The following is a 13,365-nucleotide window of genomic DNA, read 5'->3' as shown; positions in this document are numbered from 1 at the left end:
TGGGGGGGGGGGGGATGAGGTCATTAAATAATCCCTAAATATTAGATGTAATTTTTTATTAGACTTTTCTTTATTTGTAACTTAAAGTGGTTTACTGATTTTGCCATCTCTATATATTTATCGGTAATATTCCATTTCCTAGGACCGGAAGCCCGTGTTGTGAGGGCCACAAACTGCGGCTACGTACAGATACGCGAACGCTGACTTGTTTTGTTCTTTATGACCAGAGGCAAAGTTCGACATCGCACGACTCTTTAGGATATTTGGTTTAAAAGATAGATGGTTATTGCACAAAGTACAACGAATTGGTTTGTGACCGAATGCAAGACATCAATTCATCTAAATATACAGATTTGGTGTAAAAACAACGGTTATGGAGAAAATCACGAAATAGTTAAATTTGGCCAACTTTTTTGTACATCAATATACAGGGTTCGAATTGGCATGTGGGCGATTTGGTTTGGGGCTGAATTGACGAATAGTATCGATATCGATATTGATATTTTTACAGAGCACGTGATATTTCGATATGATGATTCGAATTGTCACGTGATCGTCAAACCTGTACTAAAGGTGTCAGTTCTGCAGGAACTGACACAAAAATATGAAGAAATTACAATGTTATAAAAAGATTTACCAAAATGAGTTAAGTATAACGTATAAATCGATTTACAAATTAAGTCCAATGGCACTTTGAGAAAGAATACCTGAAGAAACCCCAAAACATTTGCTGCTCTAGCAACTAACCTAGTGACCTAAAGTATTGGGTCATGTCACTATATTTTTTTCTAAGGCATTATGTCCAGGTTGCTCAATTTAACATACACGTATCCTTAATGCTGTTGAGATTTTACAAGGATGGCGCTGTCACATTTCTAAGAATCCAAAAGCGCCATTAGGCGAACGTTTACGGTATATTCACACTGCAGTTGTGCGTACCTGCTATGACGAATATGGCTGCAGGTAGAATCAGGTGCAAAATATATACAAGGTGATGTGCGATAAAAAGGAAGGATGCCGGCTGGTTACATGGAGACTTCGCTCAATGCTGCCTTGAAGGCATCGAGCGAGGTGAAGTCTCCTGGGTCCTTCCTGAGGGCGTTCCATTCTCTGCTGGTGTGTGGGAAGAAGGAAGCCAAGTAAGTCTGGGAGCTGCAGTATGGTGTCCAGAATCTGGAAGCATGTCCTCTGGTGTTAGATGTTGCTACGGTTAGATGTTGCTCCCAGTTGATGTCGACCAGATTGTACCTTATTTTGTACAGCATGGCGAGTCTGGCTTGACGACGTCTAGATTGGAGTGACGGCCATTTGAGCTCATTAAGAAGTGAGGTGACGCTGGTCCTACGATCATACTGGCTGGTGACGAATCGCGCACTACTTCTTTGGACTTGTTCCACCTTTTTGATGTTGCGCTGGGTGTGGGGGTCTCAGGCCACTGCAGCGTACTCTACAATTGGTCTTACATAGGTGTTGTATGTAGCCTCCTTGCTTTTCCTGCTGCAGCGATGGAAGTTACGTCCAAGGAAGGCACGGGTTCCATTGGCTTTCTTTGGTGATGATGTCAACATGAGTGTTAAAGTTGAGTTTGCTGTCGATGTTCAGACCCAAGTACTTTGCAGAGGACACCTCTTCAAGGGTTACACCGTGGATGTTGTAGGCAGTGGTGATAGGCTTCCTTTTGTTGGTGACATGGATTACCTGGCACTTGGATGGATGGAATTGCATTAGCCAAGTGCGTTCCCACTCCTGCAATGCATCTAGGTCGTCCTGAAGAAGTTTGGTGTCTTGACTCGTTGAGATACGTCTGTACAGGACACAGTCATCTGCAAAGAGGCGGGTGACAGAGCTTCTGGTACTGGCTGGAAGGTCATTTATAAAGGCAAGAAACAAGAGGGGCCGAGTACACTGCCTTGTGGAACACCTGATGTTACTCCGATTTCGCTGCTGCTTTGCCCGTCTACGAGCACTTTCTGGGTCCTGCCACTAAGGAAGTCTTGCACCCAGTGGATCGTGTTGTCATGGATTCCATAGTGCTTGATCTTGTGTAGAAGCAGCTTGTGGGACACCTTGTCGAATGCTTTGGCGAATTCCAGCAGTATCAGGTCAGTCTGGCCTTTCTCGTCAATGCCTTTAGCCAGGTCTTGGATGGTGAGGATGAGTTGTGTATCACACGATCTCTTCTTCCGAAAGCCATGTTGTGCGTCTGTCAGAATTTGGTGCTTGGAAAAGTGACCAATCATAGCATGGTGGAGAATATGCTCGCAGAGCTTACACAGGATGGATGTCAGAGAAATAGGTCTGTAGTTGGCAGCTAAGGAGCGGTTCCCTTTCTTGAAGATCGGAACGACGGATGCTTTCTTCCAAGAAGCTGGTACTTTGCCTTGATCCAAAGAAGCTTGGAATAGTAAGGTGATTGCAGGAGCAATTTCCACTGCCGTTTCTCTGAGAAGTCTTGCCGGAATTCCATCTGGACCTGTAGCCTTGTGGGGTTTCAAGTTCTGGAGAAGCTTGATGACACCTTGAACGTTGACTGTGATTCTATCCATTGAAGGATGCGGGCTAGGTCCAAGGTCTGGCAGGGTGGTTGACTTGTCATCAGTGAATACAGATGCAAAGTGGCGGTTCAGGATGCTTGCTTTGGTCTTTGGATCGCTGTGGAGGATGTTGCCATCTCTAAGCGGAGCAGTTCCTGTTTGGTCGCAGCGCTTGGCTTTGATTAGCGCACCAAGACGTTTGTTTCCACCTGGTTCACTGCATATGATGTTGGTGAGATGTTGGCTGTAAGCTTGCCGGCATGTTGTTTGAGCTTGCTTCTTAAGTCTCCTGAAGCGACGCCAGTCTCTGTCTTTATTGGTCTTTCTCGCCTTTCTAAAGGCACGATGCTTTCTACGGCAGATTCTCTTGGTGGAAGTTGAGAACCACGGTTGGCTGAATCTTGAAGAGCTGAGTTTTGATGGCACATACTCATTTAGGATCTTCTCAAGCTGATCTTCAACTTCAGTAGCAAGTATTTCAACTGGAGTGGAGGTGGAGTATCTTGAGACGAAGCTATCTGCCCAGGTTTTAGTGGCAGAGTGGATTGCGTCAAGGTCAGCACGTTTCCAGAGGTAAATCTTGCGCTTGACTGGTTTGGACCGACTTGCTTGGATATTCAAGTCCACATAAACAATGTCGTGGTCACTTAGACCTGGCATTCCTTCACATCGGTTGACCAATGAAGGCCGGTTGGTGATCACGATGTCAAGAGTGTTGTCACCTCTTGTGGGGAAGTCGACGAGCTGTTCAAGTCCAGTACGTGACAGTGTCTGCAGGAATGACTCATTGAGGCTTTTTGGATATTGATGGCCGATCACTTGGTCAGTAGACCATTCGATATCAGGCAGATTGATATCGCCACTAATCCAGATTGCACATTCAGGGTTTGACACACAGAGATCTTCAATGGTCTTGTTTAGAGAGTCTATGTATTCTTGGCTGTTGTTGGTTGGCCGGTACAAGGCGCCAATGACCAGGGGTTTCTCTTTACCATTCAGGATTTTAGCAGCCACAAATTCAGCATCAGAGTTGGTTTCAAGTTGATAGCTGGTAAGACTGGAATGAACAGCAAGAAGAACTCCACCGTATCCATCGTGCCGATCTTTACGGTATAATTTGTAGTCTGGAGGAAGGATTTCTCCATGAGTTATAGCTGGTTTAAGCCAGGTTTCACAACCGGATATAACGTCGGGTTTCACAGCGTCAATTAGACTCCATAGCACTTCCTTCTTTCTATAGATGCTTTGAAAGTTTATAGTAAGCGAACGAAGATTGGTAGTGCTGTAGCTAGGTTTGCTGCTGCTGTGCATGGATGTCTTTGATGGCGAAGACTGGGCATTTGGTGACCCTGGTTCGGAAGAGCTGCTGCTGCTGGTTGATAAGCTCCTCTTAGTGTTCTCAAAAACATCAGATTCAGACAAGCTATTGTCTAAGGTGGTAGAGTCAAATAGGCTTGTTGAGACATTGATAATGAAAACTTCTTTTTGGCCAATCGGCAGGTAGTTCTCATGGGGTTTCAATACACTATTTGCATACCTGTTCTTTATCCAAGTAAGCCATGTGAATCATGCGTGGCTTCTGTGTAATCCACACCTGGAGTTGGAAAAGATGGGGTGCGATGACATCGCTGAATCGGATTCCAAATTTCTGGATCAACACCCACAAACTCTATCAGAAGTTTGTGAATTACATCGAATGTTCTCTCTATCTCAAGAGTCAGGTACACAATGTTATTTCTCCTGGCTCTGTTTTCAACATCGTCCAACCTGAGACAAGAATACCAACAACTTGTCTTCACGGGTTATTTAGATTTTTGTGTGACAAATCCAATAAAATATACTCACTGACTTGAGCTTTCGCCATCCAGGCTGATGGCTTGATCACAAGTGATCTGGTCCACTGCATTTCCCGCGGTGTTTGGATGCACTCTCACTCCTCGGGATCTTTCATTTCATTTCATTTCATATCATATTTATTTAGTCTTATCAACAACAACAATTGACATTTTAAAAGGCACATATAGAAAATACTTAAATACATTTTATAAAAACAGAATAAGAATATAAACAGCACATATTTATAGAGAGCACGTTGATAAGACCAAGGATAGCCCAAAAAGCCATGGAGGCTTATTTCCATTGGGGTCCTTTAAGAGGGGACAACATCAATGACAAAAGAAGGAAAGAAACGAAACAGTCAAGTACTAGAACTACCCCCTTCTTGTGATCTTGCTTTTGTAGCAAGATGAGCTTTTACTTCTTTTTTAAGTTGGCATAGCCATTGATGGATTTAATATTGCTTGGGAGACAGTTCCAGGCCTTGACTGTAGTGTATTGGAAGGTGGTACTACCAATTTGCCCATGAAACTTTGAAACAACAAAATTGAGGTGGCTATCCCTGGTATTATACCGGTGTCTTTCAGTTACTTTTATAAAATGGTCACTCAGATAATCTGGAGACATGTTATTAAAAATTTTAAAGCATGGTTAAGCTTCAATTGTTTAACTCTATCAACAGTATTTAAAAACTCAAGCCTATCAAGTTCAGTCTGGCCAACATGTGTCCGTGAGTCCAGACCAAGAATGAACCTAACAATTTTATTTTGCATGACTTGAAGTTTATTTTGGAGTTTTTTAGAAAGACCAGAGAACCAAGAAGAACAAGAATAATCAAAATAGCACTGAATCAAAGCAGACACTAAAGTTTTGCGAGTTTTTTGATCAAGAAACTGAGCTTGTCTGAATAAAAAATTGAGTCTTGCACCAGCCTTTTTAGAACCATATTAGCAATTGATTCACCTGATAAGTACTGATCTAATGTGATACCCAAATATTTAACAGATTGGGTAGATTGGATAGGTTCATTATTGCACATGACATTAAAATCACATTGTTTCTTCAATTTCCTGTGTGAACCAAACAGAATGGCCTCGGTCTTACCTAAGTGAAGAGACAGCTTATTGTCAATAAGCCACTGTTGACAAGACTCCAATTCCTTGCTGAGCTTGGAAGAAATTTCCTTTGGATCTTTGCCGTCAATAAGCAATGCACTATCGTCTGCATAAAGTAAAAGCTTACAGTCAACACTAATCGGCATGTCGTTGACGTAGCAGAGAAATAAAAGTGGCCCCAGGACACTGCCTTGGGGCACACCGCATGTAATTGCCATAGGTTTGGAGTTGGATTTATTAACACAGACTATCGGCTGTCTCTCACTTAGGTAAGACCTAAACCAATCTACTGATTCAATCCCCATTGCACGGAGCTTATTGCACAAAATATCGTGGTTGACCGTGTCAAAGGCTTTCTGTAGGTCCAACATCACCATACCAGTGTAATTGCCTTGAGAAATCTGTGTACGCACGTGATCAGTGAGGTGAATAAGGCAAGTGTCGGTAGAGTAAGTACCTCTAAAACCAGATTGATGGGAATAAAGAAGATGATGGTCAGTTAAATACTGGTAAAGTTGATTGTGCACAGACTTCTCAAGAATCTTTGAGATTACACTTAGTATGCTGATGGGCCTATAGTTACCAACCATTGATCTACTACCTTTTTTAAATAGTGGGGTGACACGTGCACACTTCAATTCAACAGGAACTGAATTGGTTAAAATAGACAAATTAATAATAGAAGTAATAGGATCTTTCAGGACAGAAGCCCCATCCCTAAGAAATTTAGTAGGAATGTTGTCCAATCCAGTACTTTTATTAGGATGTAATTTGCACAATTCAGAAAAGACAAAATCAGTGGTAACAGGAGAGAGTTTAAAACTACATTCAGTGATACCTTTATCAGAATAAAACTTCTGGAATTTTTTTTTTATGCTCATCAATTTTACTACTAAAATACTCAGCTTTTGCTCTTTTAATATCCCTTTGAATTTTGTTTCTAACTTTACAGTACTGTTTGTAAAGATCAGCATTTGAGCGGTCTTCCTTGAAATCATAAAGAAGTTGGTCCCTTGTCCGAATACTTTCAAGAATTGTATCATCCATCCAAGGTTCTGTTCTTGACTTCAACCGGATTTGTTTCATCGGTGCAATATCATCAATAATTTTCAGAAGTATGGTACTAAACAGGTCCCATGCATGGTTAACATCAGTACATTTGTACACAGAAGACCAATTTATGGAGGACAGTTTGGACAAGAAAATGTCTTTACTGTAGTTCTTAGTAGACCTGATATTAATAACTCTATGCTGACCTACCTGACCTCTGACAGCTTTTCGAGCACAAAATATTAGGAGATGATCGCTGAGACCAATACTGATCGTACCAGATTGACACATCTTCTCAGGATTGTTAGTGAGAATATGATCAATACAAGTTGATGTTGTATCAGTAATACGAGTGGCTGTGGTGATTAGCTGTCGGAGATCAAATAGAGATCAAAGTTTGTTTTAGCAGTGGATCATATACGTGACTCAGAGAAAAAGAGCCGTCATCGCGGTTGATTGCATTAGCCCCCTTCTTGCGGATCTGAATTGATTCTCGGATTCTTCTTGAAACAGCATTTGAGTCTTTGTCTAGTATGCTGGCCCCCTCCCAATTGATACCATGATTTTCTTGGGCGACGTGATCTGTGATTGCTGACTTATGTTGTTCTGATGTTGACGCTTTTCTATTTGCTCGGGTGAACTTTGTGTCTTTGACCGTTTCAGCGCAATCGTGGCTAATCTTTTCATGGAGTGGTTAGAGAAAGAGGCCATAATGACAGCACCACTAGATTGTAAGCCAAAGTACTGGAGGAGATACGTTGACGATGTTTTAGAGATCATTCAGAAAGATACTACACTCAAGCTTACAGAACATCTCAACACCATCGACCCTACGGGCAGCATAAAGTTTACCCACGAGGAAGAAGACCAGGGAAAATCCCTTCCTGGATACTCTAATAGTTCGCAAGGAAGATGGTTCGGTAAAATGCTCGTGTACCGTAAAAAGACCCATACGGATCAGTATCTTAATTTCAAGTCTCAACACCCACTCCACCAGAAGCTCGGTGTAATTAGAACGCTCATGGACAGAAAGGATAATATAGTGACGGAAGAAGTAGACAAAAGGGAAGAAGAAAGAAAGATCAAGAATGCTTTAATGGAATGTGGTTACCCCAAGTGGGCGTTTGACAGAGTCAAACACCAGATGGAAGCGAAAACCAAAGAGCCAAAAAAGCCTAAGAAATCCGACGAAACACCATCAAAAGGTATGGTTGTGATCCCCTATGTCGAAGGTCTTTCTGAACAACTCCAAAGGATTTTTCAAAAACACAAAATTTCAACAGCCATGCGACCTACAAACACACTCAAAAGCATTCTTGTGCATCCCAAAGACAAGAAAGACATCTTAGAAACCAGTGACGCAGTTTACGAAATCCCCTGCAAAGGTTGTGATAAGTCGTATGTGGGAGAAACAGGAAGGCAATTCGGCGTCCGTCTAAAAGAACATCAAAAAGACTCTGAAACGGTCAAAGACACAAAGTTCACCCGAGCAAATAGAAAAGCGTCAACATCAGAACAACATAAGTCAGCAATCACAGATCACGTCGCCCAAGAAAATCATGTTATCAATTGGGAGGGGCCAGCATACTAGACAAAGACTCAAATGCTGTTTCAAGAAGAATCCGAGAATCAATTCAGGTCCGCAAGAAGGGGCTAATGCAATCAACCGCGATGACGGCTCTTTTCTCTGAGTCACGTATATGATCCACTGCTAAAACAAACTTTGATCCCGAGGAGTGAGAGTGCATCCAAACACCGCGGGAAATGCAGTGGACCAGATCACTTGTGATCAAGCCATCAGCCTGGATGGCGAAAGCTCAAGTCAGTGAGTATATTTTATTGGATTTGTCACACAAAAATCTAAATAATTTGATCTACAATCCTACCGATGCATCTGTTTACGGTTGTCTTCACGGGCTTTACATTTTATCAAACAGTTTTTTGATTTCCTCATTATTAGTATTGCAATCAAACTCAACTGTCCTGGTTTTTTTTTCATCTTTGTTCTTTCAGTTTACTGCAAGCATAACTTCCATCCTTCGTTCGAATATGGGGACGACGGTTTCTTCGAATTCGAAGAAACCGTCCAAGGTCACTTACGAACCGGTCAACAAACAAACGAAGGTAAGCGAGCAGATTTACATGTTGTTGTAGCTCTACTCCCTAATTTTTGGGGATTAAAAATATTATCCTGTTTTGCCAAATGAAACATAGCTAAATCCTAATCCTTTAGTTAGTCCTAATAGCAATAAAAGTCAAATTTTAATATTTAGCAATTTTTTGAAATAAGGGCCAAAAACATGCGTTTTAGGGTGTTTTTCGTATGCTGTTACAAGCAAGCCCAAAGACTTGTACTAAGACTAATTCTTATAACCAACCAGTTAATTAAAGCTACACAAAAAAGTGAAAATAGAGCAAAATTTCGGCATATATCAAGATTTTGAATGCTTGCCCAGGTAAAAATGACTGGTAATTCCGGACCAGAACCAGCCCTGTATAACAAAAGAATTCACCACTTTTACCATAGTTACGCAGGACTGAATTTCGGAATGTTTTACCCCCGGTGGTGAACTTTATGAGTAGTTCACCCCTAAGATTTTTGTGGGTCCCATTGTTGACTGTGTCATTTCAGGACCAGAACGTTACCAGTGTGTCCATATTTAATCCCCATTTACAGGGGTATTGTCTGTAATTTCACCACTATCCGGAGCGGAACTTCAGTATTCGCTACTGACTCCTGAAATGGGCGGAGTCGTAATACATAATTACTCAAGCGCGCATTTATTTTACTACTGCCCTCAATATGCACGATATGTGAATAAATTGGTATTTTGGTTACTCATCATGATGCTGCATACCATGCTTACTACAGGTTCTGCACTTACCCACGCGTATATATAGGGCGTAGGCTCATAGTAATTTCATTTTGTTTTAACTCTCTGGTTTTATTTATAGCTTTATTAATATTATGTGCTCATTAAATTTTTAGCATGATACAAATAACAAAACAAATATATGTCATTGGAACCGGGGGATGTCGGCCCCAATAATTTTTGTGAGGTATTTTTGTAAGTACCCTGGGGGCTCCGTATAATTCATTATTTAAGGTACAATTCATATAAAATACATGTATTTCAAACGCTTCCGCGCACCCTCCTTCATCAATCGGAGACGGCCTCATTTTGGTGCCCCAATCTTAAATCTTACGTATACTCAAACCTTTAGGGCGGCAAAACATTTTCCTCTCTCGCTGCCTCTCTAATGCTATACATCGGGTATTATTGGCTCTTGATTCTTGTCTGGTCATTGTTATCTTATGATACTGGGTAATGATAAATGTGATCGTAACGACCTACCCCTGTAGCCTAACACTAGCTCCAGCTCCATCCTACCCTACGGTGCGGTGACGACGAAAGCTTGCTTTTTGTCTCTAAATTAAAGGAGGGTGACCTGATATATTTGGAAATGGAATTCTTTAAAATTGACGTATAACATTAAATGTCGTCCCTTTCAAGCATCCATGCAAAAAGAACATGTAAATGTTTCTTGTAAATGGGGCTAATTCCTTGTGGAATTACTGTCACAGCTACAAAACATTAACAGAGTTGATTAATCATTGAGCGACGCAGATCGTAGTAGTTTGAAAGGTTAGGACAAGTATTATGGGTAACGGGTGTTGGGTAATTAGAGATAGGCCTATCACGAGAACCGCCCAACCCGAGAACCGCGAAATCTAGTTTTTTATAATCCTCTAGTTCTTGATACGTATAGGTTGCGCTGGTATGTTGCCATCTGCAAGAGAGGGCATTTGAGACATAGGCTAGAAGGACCCAGATAGTGCGTAATCACGCGTGCGTTGAGTGCGTCAACATGTCGCGTGGCAACAAGTGGTCGTAATCCCGCGTAATCGTGGCAATGCTTCAGACACCGTACTGAACTCAGTGATAAAGTGTTCTCACAGTTCTGCAACTTTCAAGTGTTTTGCAGTTCGTGATTTGCTTGAGTCATTGTCTTTTCCGTTTAGTTGAAGTGAAATCAATTTGCGACGTGACGTGAGAAGTCGGTGAAAATGTTTTTTTCGGGTTAACGAAGAGTTTCGGTAAGTATATTTTTCTCGTACGGTCAGATACGTCGCTAGAGGGTGGGTATGGTGGTGTTACACAATTTTGTCGGCAAAAATTTACCATTTTCGTCAAAACCAGGTGACTGTCGGCAAATGTAGTCAAAGGTATGTGTGATTGTCGGCAAATTGCAAGAGCCATATTATAAAGGATTAATGTGTTACGAAATCGTGCTCAATGTTGTAGTAGTTACTAGTTAAAAAAAATAAAAAAAAAAAAATTTGACCCCCCCCCCCCACACACACACACACTTTTTAGATTCTTGAGCGCCGCCCTAGGGCAAGGACTACAACTACTACACTGAAAATTCAGCAACTCAAGGTAAGTAGTTATTGATTTATCGATTAAATATTGGTTTTAAATTTACCTCATTTTTGACTGTAACTCCACAACTGTGCTGAAATAAAATTTCCAGTGCTGTAGAGAGTGTAGTTGTAGTCCTTGCCCTATAATATAGGCCTACATATCTTACTTGTCACCAATGCGCTATATTTTTTGCGAAAACTGCCAAAATAGGTACAAAATTGGGCCGGATCAGCAATCAGAATGCAGCTTTGCAAATAATTCACCCAATTTACGCAATTTTTTTGCTTGGTGAAATTATTCTAATAATGTTGCTGATTGGTCCTTCTTCTTCTTCTTCTTCTTCTTGGTAAGTGTGTGCTTCAGGAACTGAATATATTCACACTGCAGTTGTGCGTACCTGCTATGACGAATATGGCTGCAGGTAGAATCAGGTGCAAAATATATACAAGGTGATGTGCGATAAAAGGAAGGAGGCCGGCTGGTTACATGGAGACTTCGCTCAATGCTGCCTTGAAGGCATCGAGCGAGGTGAAGTCTCCTGGGTCCTTCCTGAGGGCGTTCCATTCTCTGCTGGTGTGTGGGAAGAAGGAAGCCAAGTAAGTCTGGGAGCTGCAGTATGGTGTCCAGAATCTGGAAGCATGTCCTCTGGTGTTAGATGTTGCTACGGTTAGATGTTGCTCCCAGTTGATGTCGACCAGATTGTACCTTATTTTGTACAGCATGGCGAGTCTGGCTTGACGACGTCTAGATTGGAGTGACGGCCATTTGAGCTCATTAAGAAGTGAGGTGACGCTGGTCCTACGATCATACTGGCTGGTGACGAATCGCGCACTACTTCTTTGGACTTGTTCCACCTTTTTGATGTTGCGCTGGGTGTGGGGGTCCCAGGCCACTGCAGCGTACTCTACAATTGGTCTTACATAGGTGTTGTATGTAGCCTCCTTGATTTTCCTGCTGCAGCGATGGAAGTTACGTCCAAGGAAGGCACGGGTTCCATTGGCTTTCTTGGTGATGATGTCAACATGAGTGTTAAAGTTGAGTTTGCTGTCGATGTTCAGACCCAAGTACTTTGCAGAGGACACCTCTTCAAGGGTTACACCGTGGATGTTGTAGGCAGTGGTGATAGGCTTCCTTTTGTTGGTGACATGGATTACCTGGCACTTGGATGGATGGAATTGCATTAACCAAGTGCGTTCCCACTCCTGCAATGCATCTAGGTCGTCCTGAAGAAGTTTGGTGTCTTGACTCGTTGAGATACGTCTGTACAGGACACAGTCATCTGCAAAGAGGCGGGTGACAGAGCTTCTGGTACTGGCTGGAAGGTCATTTATAAAGGCAAGAAACAAGAGGGGCCGAGTACACTGCCTTGTGGAACACCTGATGTTACTCCGATTTCGCTGCTGCTTTGCCCGTCTACGAGCACTTTCTGGGTCCTGCCACTAAGGAAGTCTTGCACCCAGTGGATCGTGTTGTCATGGATTCCATAGTGCTTGATCTTGTGTAGAAGCAGCTTGTGGGACACCTTGTCGAATGCTTTGGCGAAATCCAGCAGTATCAGGTCAGTCTGGCCTTTCTCGTCAATGCCTTTAGCCAGGTCTTGGATGGTGAGGATGAGTTGTGTATCACACGATCTCTTCTTCCGAAAGCCATGTTGTGCGTCTGTCAGAATTTGGTGCTTGGAAAAGTGACCAATCATAGCATGGTGGAGAATATGCTCGCAGAGCTTACACAGGATGGATGTCAGAGAAATAGGTCTGTAGTTGGCAGCTAAGGAGCGGTTCCCTTTCTTGAAGATCGGAACGACGGATGCTTTCTTCCAAGAAGCTGGTACTTTGCCTTGATCCAAAGAAGCTTGGAATAGTAAGGTGATTGCAGGAGCAATTTCCACTGCCGTTTCTCTGAGAAGTCTTGCCGGAATTCCATCTGGACCTGTAGCCTTGTGGGGTTTCAAGTTCTGGAGAAGCTTGATGACACCTTGAACGTTGACTGTGATTCTATCCATTGAAGGATGCGGGCTAGGTCCAAGGTCTGGCAGGGTGGTTGACTTGTCATCAGTGAATACAGATGCAAAGTGGCGGTTCAGGATGCTTGCTTTGGTCTTTGGATCGCTGTGGAGGATGTTGCCATCTCTAAGCGGAGCAGTTCCTGTTTGGTCGCAGCGCTTGGCTTTGATTAGCGCACCAAGACGTTTGTTTCCACCTGGTTCACTGCATATGATGTTGGTGAGATGTTGGCTGTAAGCTTGCCGGCATGTTGTTTGAGCTTGCTTCTTAAGTCTCCTGAAGCGACGCCAGTCTCTGTCTTTATTGGTCTTTCTCGCCTTTCTAAAGGCACGATGCTTTCTACGGCAGATTCTCTTGGTGGAAGTTGAGAACCACGGTTGGCTGAATCTTGAAGAGCTGA

General features: G+C 42.5%; 1 protein-coding gene across 1 annotated transcript in view; it reads left to right on the top strand.

Annotated features, from left to right (window-relative positions):
- Positions 1–9,499, top strand: part of LOC140168694 (uncharacterized) — a 38,385-nt gene extending 28,886 nt beyond the window's left edge. The window contains exons 4-5 of the mRNA XM_072192105.1: positions 8,549–8,659; positions 9,491–9,499. Coding sequence (XP_072048206.1) covers positions 8,549–8,659; positions 9,491–9,499 — 120 coding nt within the window. The remainder of the gene's footprint in view (positions 1–8,548; positions 8,660–9,490) is intronic.
- Positions 9,500–13,365: the final 3,866 nt, after the last annotated feature.

The sequence above is a fragment of the Amphiura filiformis genome, chromosome 13 (assembly GCF_039555335.1).
Source record: "Amphiura filiformis chromosome 13, Afil_fr2py, whole genome shotgun sequence".
Taxonomy (NCBI): Eukaryota; Metazoa; Echinodermata; class Ophiuroidea; order Amphilepidida; family Amphiuridae; genus Amphiura; species Amphiura filiformis.
This window is presented reverse-complemented; position numbering and strand designations above follow the sequence as displayed.